This window comes from Chelon labrosus, assembly GCF_963514085.1.
Source record: "Chelon labrosus genome assembly, chromosome: 14".
Lineage (NCBI taxonomy): Eukaryota > Metazoa > Chordata > Actinopteri > Mugiliformes > Mugilidae > Chelon > Chelon labrosus.
Window position 1 is genome coordinate 22,035,489 of NC_140347.1, and position 20,399 is coordinate 22,055,887.

The following is a 20,399-nucleotide window of genomic DNA, read 5'->3' on the forward strand; positions in this document are numbered from 1 at the left end:
TTACGTAAAGCCGCACAATGTGAAAACATGAAGTGGGTGTAGATTGTGTCAACTCTGCACGTAAAACTGCTGTGTCACATTGCCCACACAAGACATGGGCAGGTTTAGGTGGTCCACCCAGTGATTACTGTAATAACGGAGAGGCAGCTTCCTTCTGAAACGAGAGGGAAGTTGTCATGACTGATTTGCGCATATCTGGAAAGCTGAAGCTATTTTTAGACGGCTGAGCAAGGTGTGACATTCAAGTCATACAAATGACAGATTGCAGACTGATAAAAGTTATTTTAAAAAAATCCTTCCTGCTTATTTTATTAACAAATTGTGATTCTTTTAAAAGCTGCACTTTGAAACGTTTTGGAAATGTGCCAGATTCGTTTTCCTGACGAAAGCAAGCAGATAAATATCATCCTCACGTCTGAATGCTAATTATGTGGCTAGTGCTGGAAGCTAAAAGGAAGATGGAAACAGCTAGCAGGGCTAATGAAATAAAAAAGGAACAGTGATGAATAAGTAATTAAAATGAAATAATTCTACATTGACAGCTGGGATAGGCTCCACCCCCCCAAGACCATTCACAGGACAAGCAGTTACAGAAGATGAATGAATAATGCTACATTTAGCACATAGAGCTCCACAATTAACACATCTTCTGTCACTAAAAAAATGTTAGTAGTTATCTGTAGCTTAGCTTAAAGGTAGAAGACACAGCTACTTCTATCCAAAGTTCAAAATATGGCACATACACCTTTAAAGCTCAACTTCAAAGATCAAATGAGCCCATTTCAACGATTTTTATTTTGTAAAAATAATAATATAGGCTGTATAACATGGTTTAGAGGTGCTGCAAGCTTAAGGTGACTAGATTTCTGAAATGAAATCCAGGGACATCTCAGAATTGTTGTTAGCATTTCCTAAGCGTAATAAAGGAATAAAGTAATAGTAGTAGCAGTAGTAGTAATAGAGCAATAAAACAGGGGGTGTGTGTGTATAGTTACGTAGGTGTATGTGTAAGTACATTGTGTGTGTGGGTGTGTTTGTGTGTGTGTGTGTGAGGTGAGTGAACTCTGGTCAGGGAGTCCGGTTACAGGCCTCCTCTGTCTGTAGAGCCATCAGCCATGGTAATCAGGCATGGTAGCCGCGGAGGCCTGGATAGAATAAGAGCAGAAAAGGTCATAAGCAAAACTGAAAGAACACAGGTAATAGTAAAGTGAAATACGTAAAACACAAGAAATGAGATACAATTTAGTAATATACTTATATACCTATTCTTTCCTTTTTATTTGCTCTTCTACTTATTTTATCTTGTCACCCAAAAAAACTGCCTCTTCACACTGCTGCAGTCAGGGAAGTGCAGCGAGTCTCATTCCTGAGAGAGACTCAGGAAGAGCTTCTATCCTCAGGCCACCCGGCTACTCAACCCAGAGTAGCCTAATATAATCACATGGTAGCCTAATCTTTAGCTAGCTACAATAATCTTTAGCTAGCTACAATAATCTTTAGCTAGCTACAATACAACACATTAGGAGTGGTACATGGTTCGCTGTATAACACGTACATTTAGCATGAGATCCGTAGGCTAAGAGTGGCCACAAAGTAAGAAAACAAGTTAGCTACATTGGAATTTAGTGACTCAACACTAGTAACATAACCTACCGCAAGCCAAACCTTGATCACGGCAAGGGCCAGCCCACCCCACACGAAATAAATCAGTTCACACATACCACAACGCAGGACAGGTCCACGAAAATGCTCAAGTCTTGAGTCAAGGTCCGGAATGTGACAGGTAGACAAGCCATGAGGCAAGCCATCTATTCATGTCGGTGGAGACAATGCACTCTGCTCTTCTTCTTATTCTTCAAAGGCGGCTCGAGCTCCGGGCGCCACCTGACTTTTTGTGTTGACACCGCCATATTGACAGGAAAACTGAGGAAAAATGAATGGAGCCAGCGCACTTTAAACAGATAGAAATTGACCAGTACAAGGCAAAACTCGACAGATTGTATATCACAGACTTTCATCATGCTCCAGGTGTGCTTTTTTTCGAACGTGTAATCCACATTATAAACATTAGCCTAACTTGCTTTTATGAAAAGAAATGAACAAGACATTACACTTGGAAAACGCTGGATTCTGTGATTGCTACACAAGCGAAATCTGTCTCTTGAGGGATCCCACTGCTCCATTTCCGCTTCTTGTGCGTTTTATTGCAGTAATCCACATCTGGCGTCTTGCAGTATCTTTGGGAATCCTACAAACGATTTCCCCTTTGCTTGTCCCCGACTATTCTGGCATCCTGGGGCACAACAGCTCTCAACGATTTTTGGATGTAAGGACAAGTTAGTTAGTTGCTCGGAGTTGTCAACCAAAGAGTAATTCAAAAAGTGCGCTTTCCTGCCAATATGGCGGCGTTGTGATTGCTGGTGCAGGGTGACGTCAGTTACCGGAGCTCTGTCTGCAATGTCAATAGCAGCGCAAGCATTCATAAAACGCTAAAATCGGGGACATTTTCGGGACATTTTCGGGGACAGCTTTAGCTGGGGACAGGTCACCCAAAACAGGGACTGTCCCCGGAAATTGGGGACGTCTGGTCACCCTATGTAAACTAGCTGTGACTCTAGTCAAGCTAGGCTAATATTTGTGTAGTGTCATGACCATGACAGCGCTATCAGTCTTTTCATCTCTCAGCAGGAAAGTGAATAAGAGAGTTTCCCAAAAAGCTAAACTCTTCCTTTAAGTGACAATAATACATGTGCTCCAGAAATTACTAGTGTTTCAGTTTCACGAATTAGACACGAAGTAATTTCAGTATTATAATTTTACACATCTTCATCGACAGTATTTTTAACCTCTTTTTCTGCGATGTTTCTGCAAAATTAGCAAATTAAACTAAAACACCAATTTTAATTTTATTTTGAAGAAGATTCAGTGTATAAATCTTATTTGTTTTCACAAACATTAGACAATATTTAGCAAAGATGTGTGTCCAATCATTTATTTTTGTGATTGACCGTACTCTCAGTTTGTTATGTATATAATTAATTAATTTCCCCACGGGGATAAATAAAGTCCTATGTTATCTCTTATGTACACATCCAGCCTAAGAAACCCAATTAAAGTGGGCCAAAAGCCTGGAAATACATTATGCCTCTTGGCTAGCTATCAGTTTTTGTGTAGCAGTTTGTGGTGGTGCTGAAATGTAATTTTATTGTACTACATGATATTTCAAATGTTATGTCCACCCATTCATATCAGGGAGGATGGGCAGGCGGCGTGTGTATGATTTAGTGACCTCTAGTGGTGAGAACTTAATACCCCTCCTTCACCCTTATCTTCCAAACGTGTAGATCAGGGGTGTCAAACTAATTTTAGTTCAGGGGCCACAGTTCAGGGGTCTCAAGCGGGCCGGACCAGTAACATTACAGTGTAATAACCTGTAAATAACGACAACTCCAAATGCTTGCCTTTGTTTTAGAGCAAAGAAGAACAAGTAAAGTCTACTGTTAATTAGCTACGCTTTTACAAAACATTTTATGAACAACCTGGAATTTCTTTATAGTGCAATTTTATTGCTGTCTGACATTTAGTTCTGGATGTTGTGTACTGTCTGTTACTCTTACTAAAACAGGGGATAAATTAGGAATAGCAATTACTTTTGTAGCGCTCTGTTACAGGTGGGTGGGTAAACCTCCTCGAAACTATTCTTAGTAATCACTCTTTGCATGGGAGGTGAACGGATGGCGGTTCTACTAGAGTACTAAATTTGGGATGTGTGTTGCAGCAGTTAGAATGTATGACTCTTTCTGCAGAGAGACCTGGTTAGCTTCATATCCAGCTATGCTGCCCATGAGAGCTCAGCCTCCCATAAATTAACAAAACCACTGTAGCCCCATAGTTCCCTACTAGTTACCAGGAAATACATTATCACAAAGGTACACTATATTACCAAAAGTATTCGCTCACCCATTCAAATGATCAGAATCAGGTGTTCTAATCACTTGGCCTGGCCCCAGGTGTATAAATTCAAGCACTCAGGCATGCAGACTGTGAAACAAGACATTTGTGAAAGAATGGGCCGCTCTCAGGAGCTCAGTGAATTCCAGCGTGGAACTGTCATAGGATGCCACTTGTGCAACAAATCCAGTCGTGAAATTTCCTCGCTCCTAAATATTCCACAGTCAACTGTCAGCTCTATTATAACAAAATGGAAGCGTTTGGGAAAAACAGCAACTCAGCCACGAAGTGGTAGGCCACGTAAAGTGACGGAGAGGGGTCAGCGGATGCTGAAGCGCATAGTGCAAAGAGGTCGCCGACTTTCTGCACAGTCAATTGCTACAGAGCTACAAACTTCATGTGACCTTCAGATTAGCCCAAGTACAGTACGCAGAGAGCTTCATGGAATGGGTTTCCATGGCCGAGCAGCTGCAGCCAAGCCACACATCACCAAGTGCAATGCAAGGCGTCGGATGCAATGGTGTAAAGCACGCCGCCACTGGCCTCTAGAGCAGTGGAGACGCGTTCTCTGGAGTGATGAATCACGCTTTTCCATCTGGCAATCTGATGGACGAGTCTGGGTTTGGAGGTTGCCAGGAGAACGGTACATTTCAGATTGCATTGTGCCAACTGTGAAATTTGGTGGAGGAGGAATTATGGTATGGGGTTGTTTTTCAGGAGCTGGGCTTGGCCCCTTAGTTCCAGTGAAAGGAACATTGAATGCTTCAGGATACCAAAACATTTTGGACAATTCCATGCTCCCAACCTTGTGGGAACAGTTTGGAGCGGGCCCCTTCCTCTTCCAACATGACTGTGCACCAGTGCACAAAGCAAGGTCCATAAAGACGTGGATGACAGAGTCTGGTGTGGATGAACTTGACTGGCCTGCACAGAGTCCTGACCTGAACCCGATAGAACACCTTTGGGATGAATTAGAGCGGAGACTGAGAGCCAGGCCTTCTCGACCAACATCAGTGTGTGACCTCACCAATGCGCTTTTGGAAGAATGGTCAAAAATTCCTATAAACACTCTCCTCAACCTTGTGGACAGTCTTCCCAGAAGAGTTGAAGCTGTAATAGCTGCAAAAGGTGGACCGACATCATATTGAATTCTATGAGTTAGGAATGGGATGGCACTTCAGTTCATAGAATGAGTAAAGGCAGGTGAGCGAATACTTTTGGTAATATAGTGTACTTAGAAGCACATATAACATTTATTTTTGACCAGGTGGTCCCACCTTTGAATTTAATATCAAGACAAATTTTTTTTATTTTGAATAGATTCTTAATAATAAAACCCTGCTAATTAGTGTACGCTACCAAACCATTGGCACGCATGTTGGAGCTCATTTTGAATCCACTTCACAGTGTCTTAACAGTACTCACAGTTCCTGGGACGCAGAGTGCTGTTAGATACAGTTTGGTAAGAACAAGTCTCTTATACTGTTAGCACGACAACTAGCTAGCAACAGTCCACAGTGTGGTCACGGTTTAGCATCAATTAAATAGGATTCCCCATGCTCACTGAGCATCCAGCAAACAAATACACAAAGTCGTGCAGGCAGGAACGTAACTAAATCACACTAACTAAATAAATATAGCTTATTGAACTAAGTTTTAGCGGTGACTTTCTTTCTCGCTCCATCTTTCTGCTCTCAGTCCCACCCACCTGGAAACCCGGTGGGTTACCCTGAACATCATTAGTAGGCTAATCAAACATAATCAACACCTGTCCATACCATTTACAACACAAGACAATGGTGTGTTTGGGAACCATGTTGAACACAGGACATTCCATATGCTTGATGAAACTTCCCAAACACTAGTAGTCTTCTATGTAATTTCCACATTTTGCACTTTGCAAATTCATGCCGCCTCCCTCAGAGGCAGATTAGTTCCTCTGGCGGGCCAGTTTTGGCCCGTGGGCTGTATGTTTGGTTTATGTTAAAATGTATGTTAAAATACATAAATAAACAACAACAACAACAGCATGAAAGCCACACTGCAGAACCAGTATTTGTTTTGTCAGTTTCAGGCTACCATAGAAAAGCATGGCAGCATGGCACTGTAGAATCAGACTAATTTCTTATGAGGAATATGGATGGCTCACTCTAAGCCAAAAACACATTCATTCCTATTTTCGGTGATTAAACAACAATGAAAAAAAAAAATAATAATAAAAATGATCTCCCATTTAATCATAAGATTACCTTAAATCCTTTAAAAACACTGAACATTACAGCCTTCCTATGTTGCAGAAGTGAGTGCAGGGCTGTGATATTAGACAGCATTAGTTTTACCTTGTTCTGCCTAATAAACAGGCAATTCTGTTCTAGTGGCACAACTTATTTGTGTCTGGGGGTTTATCAGTAGAGCAAAACAAGTTTGTTTTGTGTTATGCACCGTCAGATGACCCACCAGGGTGTGATGCCCCCTGGGGCACTTTACTGAGTCAGATAAGGGGTGCTTTACCAACATGTAGACGTAGGACAATGTACTGAGCATGAACTGGCGTCACCACTTTCTCGGTGGTTGGTGTCCATGGCAACCAGCCGAAAACACAAGGCAAGTGGAGACAAGCGCGCTTGCACAGCTTTATGAAAAAAAGAAGAAGAAAAAAAATCTCGAGATGCAAAGTGGAAGTCCCAGTATTTCCCATGTGGGGTAAATGTCTGACCATATATACACACAAGCACACGATCTAGGCAACAGGGGGAAAAGCACAGGGCTGCGAGAACAGTTTGTCCCCTGAGTCCTCCTTGTGATACTTGGCATGGATGAAAGAATGTGTGGAATTCGACGGAGAGGAGATGGCGTGTGCTTGCACGAGTGACGTTTGTTTGATGTGACGCACTCTCACAGACGCTCATGCTCGAGGAGAGAGTAGACGGTGATATCACAGCCCTGCTGGGCGCGCACATGCGTATGCACGTTGGGTTTGTATCATGTAATCCCTGCTGAGTATCGCCCCACAGAGGTGTGAATGCTTCACTGCTGTTGGATACCGTTGCTATGTTTTCACCAAGCCCTCCATTGTGTAAACAAAGGTGATCCTTGGTTTTTTTTTTGTGTGAAATGTCAGGGGAGCACCGGCAGGTAGCTCTGTCACGCACCTCTGCCACCAGGTTGTGCAACCCGAAAGGAACTTTCCATTTAAGACTTGCCTGAGTGGGACAGTATGTTAAAATATGACATTAAAAAAAGGAAAACATGTAAAATTCCCACCAAAAATCTCAGTAGAGTCATGCTACTGACTGGGGAACACACAATTTCCCAGGATCAAAGCATGTTTGTGCAGGATTTTACCTCCATCGGAAATATGTTATTGTAAGCACGCACAGAGTTGGAGGGGTAAGTCCAGAAACTCCTATTGTGTTGCTATCATGAGGGAGACTCCATGAGGAAACTTGAGAATCTTCCCCCCCTATCTTCTGCACTCGGCACCCTGCATAAATCCACCTTGTGCTGTAAATTCTGTACTTATAGTAATGTGGAAATCCTGACACCTTCCCCTGTATGTCCCCTGAATATGCCAGGATTTGACTTTCTTTTTTTATCAGTTTCACACCATGTGCACTGTTTTCACACGCGTAAATCCCACTTTAATGTATTTTTAAAAACGCCTATGGACATAAATATTAGCAATAAAAATATGAAGGTGTCTGTCAACTGGTGATACTAATAAAGGCTTTGGATGTGCACCAAAATAGATGACATTTAAAGCTCAGCATGCAAATATAGAAGCACAAGCTCTTGATAACACATTTCATTTCAATGAATTCAAATGTATTCCACCCATTTGAATGTGCAAGAGATGAAACATAACTCCAAGGTGAAGCGAAGACGTGCATTTAAATTAGATTTATCGGCTGCATGCCGGCGATAACGGCAGTATTCAGAGGTTATATGTCAGCGCTGAGCGGTTAAAAGTGTGGGCACAGAGGCTACTTTCAGTGAGATAAACTCTAACGTACAGAAATCTTTGGATTGCGTTTAAATTTGGCCAGCGGTGACAAAAAGGAAAAATGTTCAGTGCTGCTTGGGTTTAGCTGGTTGATACAGATAATTTCCCCAGTGCAGAAGGGAATTCTTCAAGAGCCAGTCAGGGGCCGTCTCCCTCTCATTCATGCCAGTCATGCCTCATTCACTGAACTCTGTCCCCTAACCTACATCACAGGTGAAAATAGGTGTCTAATAGGAAACTACAAGTTTTCATTCTGAGTGTCTTTTTTGGGGGGGGATTTTTTTTTTTGTCACAAAGGCACAGCCCGGTGTGATTTCCCTAGCTTTTTCTAAGATAAGTCAATTGGAAATCCCCGCTCAAGCTCCGCCCAGCACAGTGCTAGTAAAACCCTGTGCGCCTCCCTCAGCTGCACCACTCTTCCTTTGACCTTTGGAGAGAACGAGACACGGAGCTGTTTGCTTCTGACAGTAGCAGAGTCAACATGGACGTACATAGAGTTCCTAACCACAACCAAATGGATTATATGCTCGACAACGCGGACCCCAAGCACGGGAAAATGTTGCCTTGCCAGGAGGACCGCTTCGACAGCGGCCTGGATTCCCTAAAAGAGGACGAACTGGTGAACGAGTTTGAGGACATGACTGTGAACACAAGCGAGGATCACACGGAGGAATTCGAGCCCTGGAGAACCGCGGTGACTGAAGACGGTGACACGTAAGTGGAATTTCTGTGGATTGCTTTTTGTCTTTTTAAAAAAAAAAAAAAAAAAAAAATAATTAACTGCAGTTACGCACTTGCAAATTTCACATTTCTGCGTAAATGGAGTCGGAGCTTTGCAGAAGAGCGCTGCTAAAAACTCTAAATACAATGCACTGAAAAAAAAATATGAGAACTTGCAAAAGTATAGGCATGGAAATGTTAAAAGTTGCAAGAAAACAAGAGGCCTTTAAAGTTGTGTATATGCGTGCAGCACACTGCGCACTTTAGTGTGTGTGTGTGTGTGTGTGCGCGCTTTGGCTGAGAGCGCAGTCTGGGCGGTGCTAAAGTCCACCGTGCGCGTTCAGGAAAGTCCCTGGCCCGCTGCCAGTAACTGATAAAGCATCAGATGTGTCAAGCCACAACTGGTGGAAATAACCCGACAAAACTCCATTCTTGCGAAACGCTCCACTGCTCGGCTTTGTTCTTTCTTTCTTGGCTGGAACCACTTCCTCCGCGCGTAATTTTTTTTTTCTCCGTTTTTTGAAAAGCACTATTTTAACCCTAACCTCTCTGTATTTTTTTTTTGTCCCCCTCCCCACAGGTTTCTCCACTTGGCCATCATTCATGAAGCTTTTGAACATGCCCTCCAGATGATCAAACTGTCTCACAACCACCCCTTCCTCAATGTACAGAACCACCAGAGACAGGTAATAACCAAAGTCAATCACAAATGATTGATTATCAGAGAATTAAAAAAAAAAAAAAAAAAAACGACCTTCTTCCTCATTCACACAAGACAACTAACATATGTTATTGTCGTGTTTTCGACAGACTGCCCTCCATCTAGCAGTGATCACAGAGCAGCCCCAGTTGGTGGAGAGGCTCCTGAAGGCCGGTGCTGACCCACTGTTGGCCGACGACAGCGGGAACACAGCTCTCCACATCGCCTGTAAAAGAGGCTCCCTCGCCTGCTTTGGTGTCATCACACAGAACTGCCAACGCCACCTCACCTCCATCTTGTCCTTCCCCAACTACAGTGGTAAGCATTGAGTTAAAACAAAACACCCATACCAACAAATAGACTAAGTATATAGATGTAAGCAGATTTCAGACTGGCTTGTTAATTGAACTTTCCTCATTTTCTCCTCCTAGGACATAACTGTCTCCACTTGGCGTCCATCAACGGCTATATTTCTTTGGTGGAAAGCCTCATTCAGTTGGGTGCAGACATCAATGCACAGGTAGGTGTCACTAACTCAGAATGACTTCAGTTTTCTCTAAAAAAGCATGTCCAGATGAAAAAAGCCAAGTCACATGCAGGAACCTAACGTTCTCTTTTTATTGTTGTTTCCCTGTAGGAACAGTGCAGTGGACGGACAGCGCTGCACCTGGCCGTGGACCTCCAGAACCCCACTCTTGTCTGTCGCCTTGTCGAGCTCGGCGCCGACGTCAACAGTTTGAACTATGGCGGCTTCGCGCCATACCACCTCACCTACGGGCGCCAGAACGAGGAGATCCGGTGCCAGCTGTACGAGAGGACGGCACTGGAGCTGAGGGCGCTGCCCGAGAGCGAATCGGACGAGAGCGATATGGAGGATCTGGACACGTCTGACGACGAGGTCAGTATCTGCTTCAGATCAGCCCCGCCATCTATATTAATTATCACTGGAGATCATATGTTCAGATCTTCAAAGTACAAGTCTCTAATGTGGTTTTGTTTTCTCTCCTACAGCTGTATGACGACATCAAGTTTGGAAAGTAAAAACAACTTCCACTGGTGGTGTGAATAAGAAGCTGCTACAGGGTTCGCCGAACCGCGGCCCCCTAACAGGGGACAGATCGGTCACGTGTCCCCTCCCCGTCCAGGTCCACAGGTGCTGGCCCAGAGACCGCAAACAAGAATGAAGATGGCGTCCAGTCTGGTCAAGTCCGCTCAAGATCACAGAACGATCTGCACCAAAGAAACCACAAGGCGACGACCTCCAGGCGGTCCTTGCGTTACTGTATATCTGACAGTGTATATACCAGACATGTGTAATATATTGTAAATACAGAGTTATTATTTTTCTACCTGTGCATAAGTGTGAATTTAAACACTATTATAAATGCTCAAAATAAAAAGAGTCTATGAATATAAAAGCGCTTTGACTGGTGTGTTTACTCAGCTGAGTCACGAGTAGAATTTCCAAGCATATGATGATCGTCTGTGGCCTTTCCGCACCGTTGAACAAACATCATCTCTCGTTCACACAAAGGGACGCGGAAGAGTCACGACCCAGACATGTGAAAGATACACAGACAAAAAAAAAAAATAAAAGAGAAAAAGATCACACTCAGCCCCTGGGAAGAGTATGGGATTTCCTTTTGTTGGGCGAGGTCACCAGGTCTGAGTCACCGCGCTGAAAGTCCCTGGGCGGCATAAGAGGAACATAATGTGCTTAAATATTCCACCCTTCCCTCAGACTGCTACAGCAGAATAGCAGCACTACCTGGTAGGGTTACCAAGGACATTCTAAAGGAGGAAATGCATTTTATTTTTTATTTTTTTTATAGACTTGGGCGCCACAATTGTGAATTCCAATTACCGCTGTGTCACTGTCTCCAGGAAACTTAAGACGGAGTCTGGGAAGTACAAGATTTGTCTGTTAGCTGATAAGATATGTTAACTCAGGAATTTTTTCCCCCCCCAACGCCAAAGAGGCCGGTGCTTTTTACCATTTCCCAGTATGAAGTAAACCTGGAAGTAACACATGACGCAGAAGAAGTCCCAGACTGACTGTGTTTCAGAGTTGTGTATACTGTGCGTTACCTGGGCTATAAACATGAACTATGGGTCTCAGCAGGATTACAGGGAGCTTTCCCAATGAGTGAAGGACTTTTTGAGGACACTGGAAACTTAAGTTATAAACATTACTCGAAGAAAAAAAGCCAACTGTGATTCTGAAACTGCTGTAGAAAGAAGTGACGACAGCAAAAAGTAATGTCTTATAGGAAATGGTCTTAAAACAAATTGAATGACTAGTTCATGACATGTTAGCATCACTTCTGATCATGTTGATGACGAAAACCTGAGCAGGATGGGATCACTGACTGGAAGACTAAACCAGAGCCCATTTGTCAAAACCATTCTGAAATCATGGGGGAACAAATTTTCCCTTTGCAAAGAGAAACCATTTACATTCTCTATTTCCAGCAAGTTGCACTAATCTATTTCTGACATGTGTTTAAGAAAAAAAAAAAAGAAAGTAAAAATGTAGAGAAATTGAGGTCAAGTCAGGTCTTCGTGGCCGTGGGTAGTAAAAGGAGCTCTCCACGGCACCTTGATGGGTCATGTGATTTTTGTGCATTCACAGCCACAACAGGAAGCGCAGAGGTAGAGCTCAGCATCGGCTCAGGTTCCCATAAACATTTACCTCTGCCGCTCAACGATGCGGACAAAACCAGAGGCTTTCATTTACCGGGGGTGGAAAGCTTACATACATGTCCACGGTATTTACTAGAAATGTGTTGCAAAATTGCATCGCATGCAAAAAAAAACAACAAAAAAAACATCACGCGTAATTTACTCCAAAAACTTGTTTTTATTGTTGAATGAAACAGTGGGGGGTAAATGTACAGCAAACAAAGATTAAACACCAGCCTCCATCTGGGAACTGCGTATCCCATCATGCTCTAGCTCCAACGGGTGACGCGTCTCTGCTCGCTCAGTCCCGCTCTGCCAGGGACATCAGGTGGACGTCTACTTCGGTCTCTGTCAGGATCCTGGACAAAGAAAAAAGGTGGAGGATGATGCTGATGTGAAAACTCTGTATTAACCATCTGCAGCAAATCATTGATAAGCACATCAGCTGACTGACTATAGTTATGTTTGACATGTTGCCTTCAAATAGGGTCGTTTAAGAGTTGTGACGTTCTCAGAAATGGTGGAGGAAATAGTAGGTTAATAGACTAGTTTTTTTTTTCAATTTTATTCTATGTCTTACGCAATTGTCGCCTCATCTATTCATTATGCTTTGGAATTCCCTACACTGGGTTAGCGGGCAATTAGCTAGCTAACTGTTAGCCTCTAGGGCTTCTAGATACCGACAGGTGCCCGATGTGCACCTCCTCTGAAAGCTAACTACACATTCCATCGACGTGAACAGAAACAGCTGGGACATGTCTCTTCTTTAACCAGGACAATACGTTTGCTCAAACGAAAGAATTTAAACAAACGGCACTCTAAATGTGAATAATAAGGGCCAGCTCATAGTGATTTAAGTGTGCCAGGTACACTGCACAGACGTTATTATGGCAACAGCTATGCTCATCTGAAAAGGCCAAATGATACCAACCTGAACTTGGCGTCCTGTGTTGTGACAACGCCCACCTCCAGCTCAGAGGGCTTGAAGTCAATGGAGAGAACGGTTGACAGACAGGAGATTGCTGTCTGAAGAGGAGAAGAAGAAAGTAGCTCAGTGGCTGTTTACGTCGTAAGGGAGTTATAAAAACAGCGCTTGGAAACCACCACTTAACGCGCCGTTTGCTTTCGCATTCCTGTTGGCAACCTGTGCTGCATCAGCAAGTTTTTTCCTCTTACCTCGATAGTCTGTTCAAAGGTCCAGTCCAGTTTCTTTTTCACTTTCTTCTCCAGGAAGCTGGTGGCTTCTGTCTGCTTCACTCCGGCGGCGGTAGCCTTGAAGCCGCAGTAATAGCCTGCCGGGTCGCATTTGTACACCTGGGGGCCGTACTCCTCGTCTATGCCGATCACGATCATACCTGCGGGTTCATCAGAGGGGGGCAACGAGTGACGTCTTGGTCCAACTAACACAGTGTATTTGTCTGTAAATGAATTAGTGCACTCACAGCAGCCCAGTGGTCGCATCTCAGCGTTCTGCGTGTAGACTTGTGAGATGTCGGCAATTCTCTTACACAGCATGTCCACTGGAATCTCATAACCGTACTTGTACTGCCAGTTGGCCGCCTCGTAGCGAGCTCGCTGGACTTGAGACCTGCTGTCAGCTGCAAGAGACCAGATTGTGTTGAAAAGAAGCCGTTAATTGTCATACTGCCTTTTTGCTTGTTCACATCTCTGACGTAATGTTTCAGTGATATCCATGAAGAGCTGCTCTCGGGGTAAAAGTTACACTTGCTTGGAAAGAGGAACCACCAGCTACCGTAAATGCTGTGACAGAGAAACACACGCATGTAGCCAAAACGTGCAGCGTTTTCTGCTGAAGGAAGTACTGTGCTGTGTTTCCTAAAAGAAAGCCCCATGCAACGTTTCAGTAATAGAAAGTTAGAGAACAAAACTGAATATGCAGCCTCTGAGTAGGAACAGGAACATGTGTAAATGGACTGGCCACTACGTTTTTAACGTCTAAATTAGATTATTTATTTTTTTACAACCCTGTTTCCAAAGAAATGGTAAAGTATTAATAAAAAAAATTCATTTTCAATACGATGCCAGCAACACGTTCTAAAAAAGCGGTTTAAGGAGTGTTTTTCATTGTGTGTTGCATAACCTCTTCGTTTGACAACACCCTGCAAGTGTTTTGAGAACCCATGAGGGCAACCGCTGTGATTTTGAGAGTGAATGTTTCCCATTCATGTCTGGATCTAAGCTCTTTGCCTCCTCCACTGTGTGTCCTGAATGAGTGACGGGCGTAGACTGCAGGCAGGCCAGTTTAGCACCCTTTGAATTACAGAGCGATGCTATTGTACTGCAGGCACAATGTGGTTTCGCATTGTCTTGCTGAAATATGCAAGGCCCTGCCTGATTTTAAAAAAACAAAAAAACAAAACAAAAAAAAAACAGTCTGGATGGTAGCACCCATCGCTCCAAACCCTGTTTGCATTGATCTGCATTAATAGTTTTCTTTCACATATGTGCAAGTTACCCATGCCACATGCACTTCCACAACATCAGCCGCTTGCTTTTGAAACTCAGATGACGTGCAATGCGATTGCAGTTACTCTTCTGTCCATCACCACATAGAGGCCCCCCCCCCCAAATGTTTTGACCGACCTGGCAGATCCTTGTCATGATGAATTCTGAACTTTCCGCCACAAATAATTTGTGGGTGGAGGAAGTTGGTGTGGTTTCCAGGTCAAATTAAAGGGTCATTCTCCTCTACAGCCTGGGGGCCACAGTGTCCTTATGACCATAAATAATTTCACAATTTGATTGGTCAGGCCACGAGACAGTTTTCCACTTCACTTGAGCTTGGGGCCAGAGGGGGCAGTGACTCAAGGATCTTGTTGGTCATTTTCTTTGAATGGTAGCGTTATATCTTGCATTTGTGGATGCAGCCACAAACTATGCTCAGTGGCGAAAGCATTCCTGAGCCTACGCAGGGATTTCCACTTCTGTATTGCATCCGTTTTTATTGCATCTGCGCTGCCCATGGACCTGAAGGTCACAGCCATAACACCGGTTTTCAGTTTGTCCCTTGTGTAAATAGATTCCAGTGTATTTTCAGGCCATGTCAAAATACCATGTAGATGATGAAATCTTTTCTTCTATGCAACCTGAAAACGTCATTCTTTTAAAGCTGAACTTGCCCTTGCTGTCTTTGCAAAGTGATGAACCTCTTCTCATCTTTACTTCAGAAACACTCTATATGATTTTCCTTGTACAACTGATCTGTCACCAATTTTTTTCCGGTCGTGACATTTCTGAAGGGTGTCACTTGCATCAGATACAAAAAAAGAGGCTCAGTTTAAAAATGTGACATGCTGTCTTTCAACTACTTCCTTTTCTTTGTTTTTTTTATGCCTTAATTTGAAAGGTAGTAGCAGCTTATGGGGCATGGCTTCATACCGCTGTATATTGTTGGGTTTTCCATTTTCTATATTTATATTACTTACTTGCCTAGCCAATTTTATTCTATTTTTACACTTTACCATTACTGTTTCTGCTTTGGCTTGCACCGGGACCAGGGTAACTAATTTCGTTCCACCTCATGCACCAACATGTGTGTAATGACAATAAAACTCCTTGAATCCTTGAATTAAACATATGGTTTAAATGCTTTGAATCTTTTTTATTTTCAACATTGTTTTAACAAACACTACAATAAGGCAAAAAGAGATAAATCACTGGCTTTTAACACAAAAATTATCCAGATTAGTGTATTTGCCCTTGTCTTGAATGTCTCTATAATCAGGAGCATTTTTCTTACCCGTCATCCCAGACATTACACATCCAATATTATCTGTTATTCTGAAAAGGTGGGTCACTGTAGAGGAATCCAGAAGCTTGTCCTGTTTAATGGAAGAAACAAAGAAAGAATGAACACCCAATAATGCATTCATCTTTTGATGCGATCACTGTATTAACAAGATTGACTTTACTTTTCCAAATAATACCTAATTAACTCAATAACTCAAGTGATCCGAATAAACATGCACATGGAGGCATTAGATGTCACATTGTCCCACTGACAGCAAGCAAGTAATCAAGAGTATGCATCATATGTGAAGCCAGTTTAGAACAATCTATGCAAACAAAAACAAAATACACTGTAAGTGTTTTGAAAGCTGGTTTGTCCAAATAAGATTGCACTTTGGGCTTTGAAAATATGACGCACATCTGTCTTTTTCATACCGACTCAATGAATGTCCTCTTACAGATGGAGCCATTAATAAAACGTGAGCAGCTTTAAATTCTCTGGTACAAATATGGACACAGGACTACAAGAACTTTTAATAATAAATGAATTAATCATATCAGGTTTTAATGACAATAAACAGCATCATGTGCAATAAATCCACATATACGGAGCATTTAACTTCACAATGAACATTTTCAGATATGGGGGGTGGTGCAGGTGGATGCATCTTGTATCCACCTCAGAGTAGGAGTTAACATCCATTGTAGTGTTCAGTCAATGACACAGCTCATGCACCTGTAAGAAAGAAACAGCCTGGCATCAACTCACCGGTACTTTTTTCTGTGTTACGACAACTGCACAGTCCTTCCCCCTGACAGCTACCGACGTGAGTCCTCCTTGGTTAATGGCCTTGAAAGCATATTCTGCAAGAGAAGACAAAGAGGATGTCTTTATATTTTATTCTGACAAGAGTAATGAACTTTAGTATGGGAACACAACAAACACAGATTGCATGCACTGATTTTGCACAGCACAGTCAAAATGAACAAATCGTTGTCTCGCTCATCTGGAAAGTGAGAGCATCAAGTAGAAAACTGTTACCAGGTGTCATCTGATCTTCCAAAGTGATTCTGTGAGAGTAACTATTGGTAACAGTGAACTGGCAGGATGTAAAGCAATGTATCAGAGAACACATACACATACAATACAATTCAGTGAATATAAAAATGTATTAATTTGTTGGAGAAGGAACTTGGGGATCTGTCTCTTGCAGGAGATGACACCAAACAAGAGTTACGTCTATGTCCATGTCTATTAAGACACTGGATCAGTTCAATAAACAGAACCGCTAACTTTGTAGCCTTGACTTTCCCTTCACGTCCAGCCAACACTTGCAATTATCACGTAAAACATACAAAATGCTTCTCTAAGAGACAACATGGTAAATGCTGAATATAATATAGCACAAAGACACATTTAACCAACTTTCCAAAGTCGTTAATTTTGACTAAATGTCAAGTTGACTGCTTCAGCAATGAATCAGCTTGCTTGACTCCAATGCTAACAACGCTAACTAGCCTAACAGCCAGCTAGCTGTTTTGGTTCGCTATGTTTTGTTTGATGGTAGCGCCGGTAAAGTAGACGTAAAATAACGACTCAGACAACATTAGCAGTACTTTAGTGGTTACATTTCACACCACTTTCGTTTTCGCGGGGTGTTATTTATCAGCTAGATGTAGGGCTAAGCGAACCATGACAGAGCATTTAGCTAGCTAGCACACAAATAAGCCAGCAAACCGGCTTTTCTCTAAACAAATCCCCGTACTGACCGACTTGGTAGAGCCTGCCTTCAGGAGAGAAGATGGTAATGTGTCGATCGAACCCTGCACTCGAGCCTCGCGACATTTTACAAGGTTAAGTTGGCCGAGAAGTTCGTCCAAATGAATTAGCAGTCAGATTTCACTTCATGCACAATATTTCTGCCCGGAAGTTGAACCGAAGGGACGCGAACTACATCCGGTGTGAGAGGCCCGCTTTTGTTTCCATGGTGACACAAATACGGCTAATGCGCCATTTCTGTGACTGGTTTCTGATAAAATAAACTTTACTATAGTTATTATGGCACAATGTGATGCTTTTTACTTATACTAGACTACTCTATAGCACTTTATATTTATTTGACAAATGTTGTAATTAGCTACTTTGCAAGCTCATAGTTTACATTTAATGTAAGTGTATGACATCCTAAAATAATTGTTTTACACTGTTGCCCATAAAGTTGAAATGACTTTCTTTTCAGACACATTCTCCTTTTTATTCCTATTTATAAAAATCACACTCACAGGTAAGAAATATTGTATTCCAACTTTATGGGTGACAGGTGGATATGTTTTAACTCAACCAAGCATCCAAATTAGTTCCCAATAACTTTATATTAACCAGTTTCATACAAATGCTATTTATAATATAAAAATATTCATTCATTCATTCATCTTCTATACCCGCTTATTCCTGTTAAGGGTCGCAGGGGTCTGCTGGAGCCTATTCCAGCTGTCATTGGGCGAGAGGCGGGGTACACCCTGGACAGGTCTCCAGTCTATCGCAGGGCTAAAAAAAAGAGAGAGAGACAGCCATTCACACTTACAGAGTGTCCTACTTTCTACACTTTTAAAACTCATTTAAAACATTGGCTCCTTGAGAACCAGAGATGCACTCACTTTTAACTGCCATATATTTCACCAACCATACACTTACACTGTTAAACTGAATGCAGTATAGAGGTTGGATGATTAATGTTTTTGTTATCATGTATTTTTGTTCGTTTTGCATGTTTGTTTTTGTCAATGTATGTCACCATTATGTGTTTAATAGTGTATGAGTGCTATATGATTGCTGGCTGTTTCTATGTTTGTCCTATGTCACCTGCCTAGGGACTGCAGATGAAAAGTAGTTATTTTTACTAACTCTGGCATATTTACATGGTGTTTTTTTATGCAATATTTATTAATATGCATGGTCCCTATCAAATAAACCAGTAAAGTAAAATAAATAAAAAAAACATGCACACCTACGTCCACTTTAGCATCACCAGTTAACCTAGCGAGCATGTCTTTGGACGGTGGGATGAAGCCAGAGTACCTGGAGAGAACCCAAGCAGACACAGGGAGAACATGCAAACTTCACACAAAAAGGCCCAGTCAGCCTATTACAATAACAATAATATTCGAATGGACCACAGAATCGGTATAATTACTACCAATATTTTCATCATTTTATTTTTTTACAATGTAGGATTTGTATTTGTAAAAAGGATTTTAACAGTGTATTTTGACATTTGAGGTATTTTCACGTTAACTTCGCTTGTATTTCTTAAGAATCATTGTGTAACAGTGAGTTTAACACAGATCATTCATAAAACAGTGTCACAACAAGACAGCACCGATACAGTAAGGCGCGGGTGCAATAAATCAGAATTCATTATCCAGCTCCAGGGCCTAGGTGTTGTGCATGTCATCCTATTCCATGACTCACTGAAATCCAAGCCATTTTTAATCTTGAATGGGTAAAACATAGTAAACATGGCTTTAATAGAGCATGTTAACTTCATGGTGTTTCCTCATTTTGGTTGATTTTCTACTGTATAGAAAACGACACATCGGTTCTGTGAGTCCCACAGACTGCATCTGTCAAACAGGGTTAAACACAGCTGTTTATATGTACTACCAGTACTTTCTATGGAGAACTACTCCTCCCTTATTGTGGGTTTAAAGGGAATAATTCCTATCTTGGGTCTAACAGATTCCATCGTGTGATAAGTCTGGTTCATGTTTTAACTCAACTAACACACAAATTAGTTCCCATTAGCTCTATATCAGCCAGCTTAAACATTCAAATGCATCACAAATAACTATATTAAAACTGACTATTATTTAATATATTCATAACTTAATTTATTTGACAATATAGGACTTGTATTTGTATTTTTAATAACAGATTTAAAGGGAATGATACCTATCTTGGGTCTAACAGACTACAATGCGTGACCTTCATCGAATGCGTGAGTCCAGTTTATGGCAAAGGGAAGGTTTACAAGAAGAACTGGAAACAATATGATCTGTGGGACCCAAAAACAATGAGGTATTTCAGAATTTCCTGTTAGCACAGAAAGATTAAGTATCTTGAATACTTGTAAGCACACTGTAAAATAGCAAACAGTATTATATTGTAACATTATTTATGGTATTTTTTGTAAATTGGATATCAGCAAAATTTATAAAAGGCTGTCAGAAAGGTTACCAACAACATGGTGGGTATGCTGTCAGTGTTCCAGTAAGCTATGATGGTGTGACAGTGAGTCACCATGTGCAATATCATTTTATCATTTACCCCAGTGCTTTTTCTATTGTGCAATCTGCCTTCCACGAGAAAAAGGTGTACGCTGGCTCACTCTAAGAGCTTGCGGGAAATGTGCCATGGTTTATATTTTTGCGCTTTCCGGTCACAATGTTTCCTGTGAAAACACCCTGCACTGCCTTATGCGTATGTCCTGTGATATTTTTTTAATTGTGACAATGCAGCGGTGGATCTCAGGTCAAGGCGGTCGGAATCCTAAGAAAAGTTGAGCAGCATGTATTGCACAAGCTTACAGTACA

The 20,399-nt window shown here is 42.0% G+C and overlaps 2 protein-coding genes across 2 annotated transcripts; one reads left to right on the forward strand and one right to left on the reverse strand.

Moving 5' to 3' along the window:
• The first annotated feature begins 8,380 nt into the window (after positions 1 to 8,380).
• nfkbiaa (nuclear factor of kappa light polypeptide gene enhancer in B-cells inhibitor, alpha a) lies at positions 8,381 to 11,105 on the forward strand. The gene is made up of 6 exons (XM_084561053.1): positions 8,381 to 8,668; positions 9,255 to 9,360; positions 9,485 to 9,692; positions 9,806 to 9,894; positions 10,012 to 10,272; positions 10,386 to 11,105. The coding sequence occupies exons 1-6, from the start codon at positions 8,436 to 8,438 to the stop codon at positions 10,413 to 10,415; spliced, it is 927 nt and encodes a 308-aa protein (XP_084417179.1). The 5' UTR covers positions 8,381 to 8,435; the 3' UTR covers positions 10,416 to 11,105.
• A 1,109-nt stretch (positions 11,106 to 12,214) lies between these two features.
• Positions 12,215 to 17,745, reverse strand: LOC311499494 (proteasome subunit alpha type-6). Its single transcript, XM_084560487.1, has 7 exons — positions 17,577 to 17,745; positions 16,576 to 16,670; positions 15,817 to 15,898; positions 13,499 to 13,654; positions 13,233 to 13,411; positions 12,988 to 13,082; positions 12,215 to 12,415 (listed from the first exon to the last, which is right to left on the reverse strand). The coding sequence occupies exons 1-7, from the start codon at positions 17,650 to 17,652 to the stop codon at positions 12,358 to 12,360; spliced, it is 741 nt and encodes a 246-aa protein (XP_084416613.1). The 5' UTR covers positions 17,653 to 17,745; the 3' UTR covers positions 12,215 to 12,357.
• Between the last annotated feature and the right edge of the window lie 2,654 nt (positions 17,746 to 20,399).

Excerpts from the sequence above, each read along its gene's own strand:
- nfkbiaa (XM_084561053.1), top strand. The coding sequence starts at position 8,436 with ATGGACGTACATAGAGTTCCTAACCACAACCAAATGGATTATATGCTC. Across the intron at positions 9,693-9,805 it reads GTCCTTCCCCAACTACAGTG|GACATAACTGTCTCCACTTG; the intron begins GTAAGCATTGAG and ends TTCTCCTCCTAG. Across the intron at positions 9,895-10,011 it reads GTGCAGACATCAATGCACAG|GAACAGTGCAGTGGACGGAC; the intron begins GTAGGTGTCACT and ends GTTTCCCTGTAG.
- LOC311499494 (XM_084560487.1), bottom strand. The coding sequence starts at position 17,652 with ATGTCGCGAGGCTCGAGTGCAGGGTTCGATCGACACATTACCATCTTC. Across the intron at positions 15,899-16,575 it reads TAACACAGAAAAAAGTACCG|GACAAGCTTCTGGATTCCTC; the intron begins GTGAGTTGATGC and ends TCCATTAAACAG. Across the intron at positions 13,412-13,498 it reads GATGCGACCACTGGGCTGCT|GTATGATCGTGATCGGCATA; the intron begins GTGAGTGCACTA and ends ATGAACCCGCAG.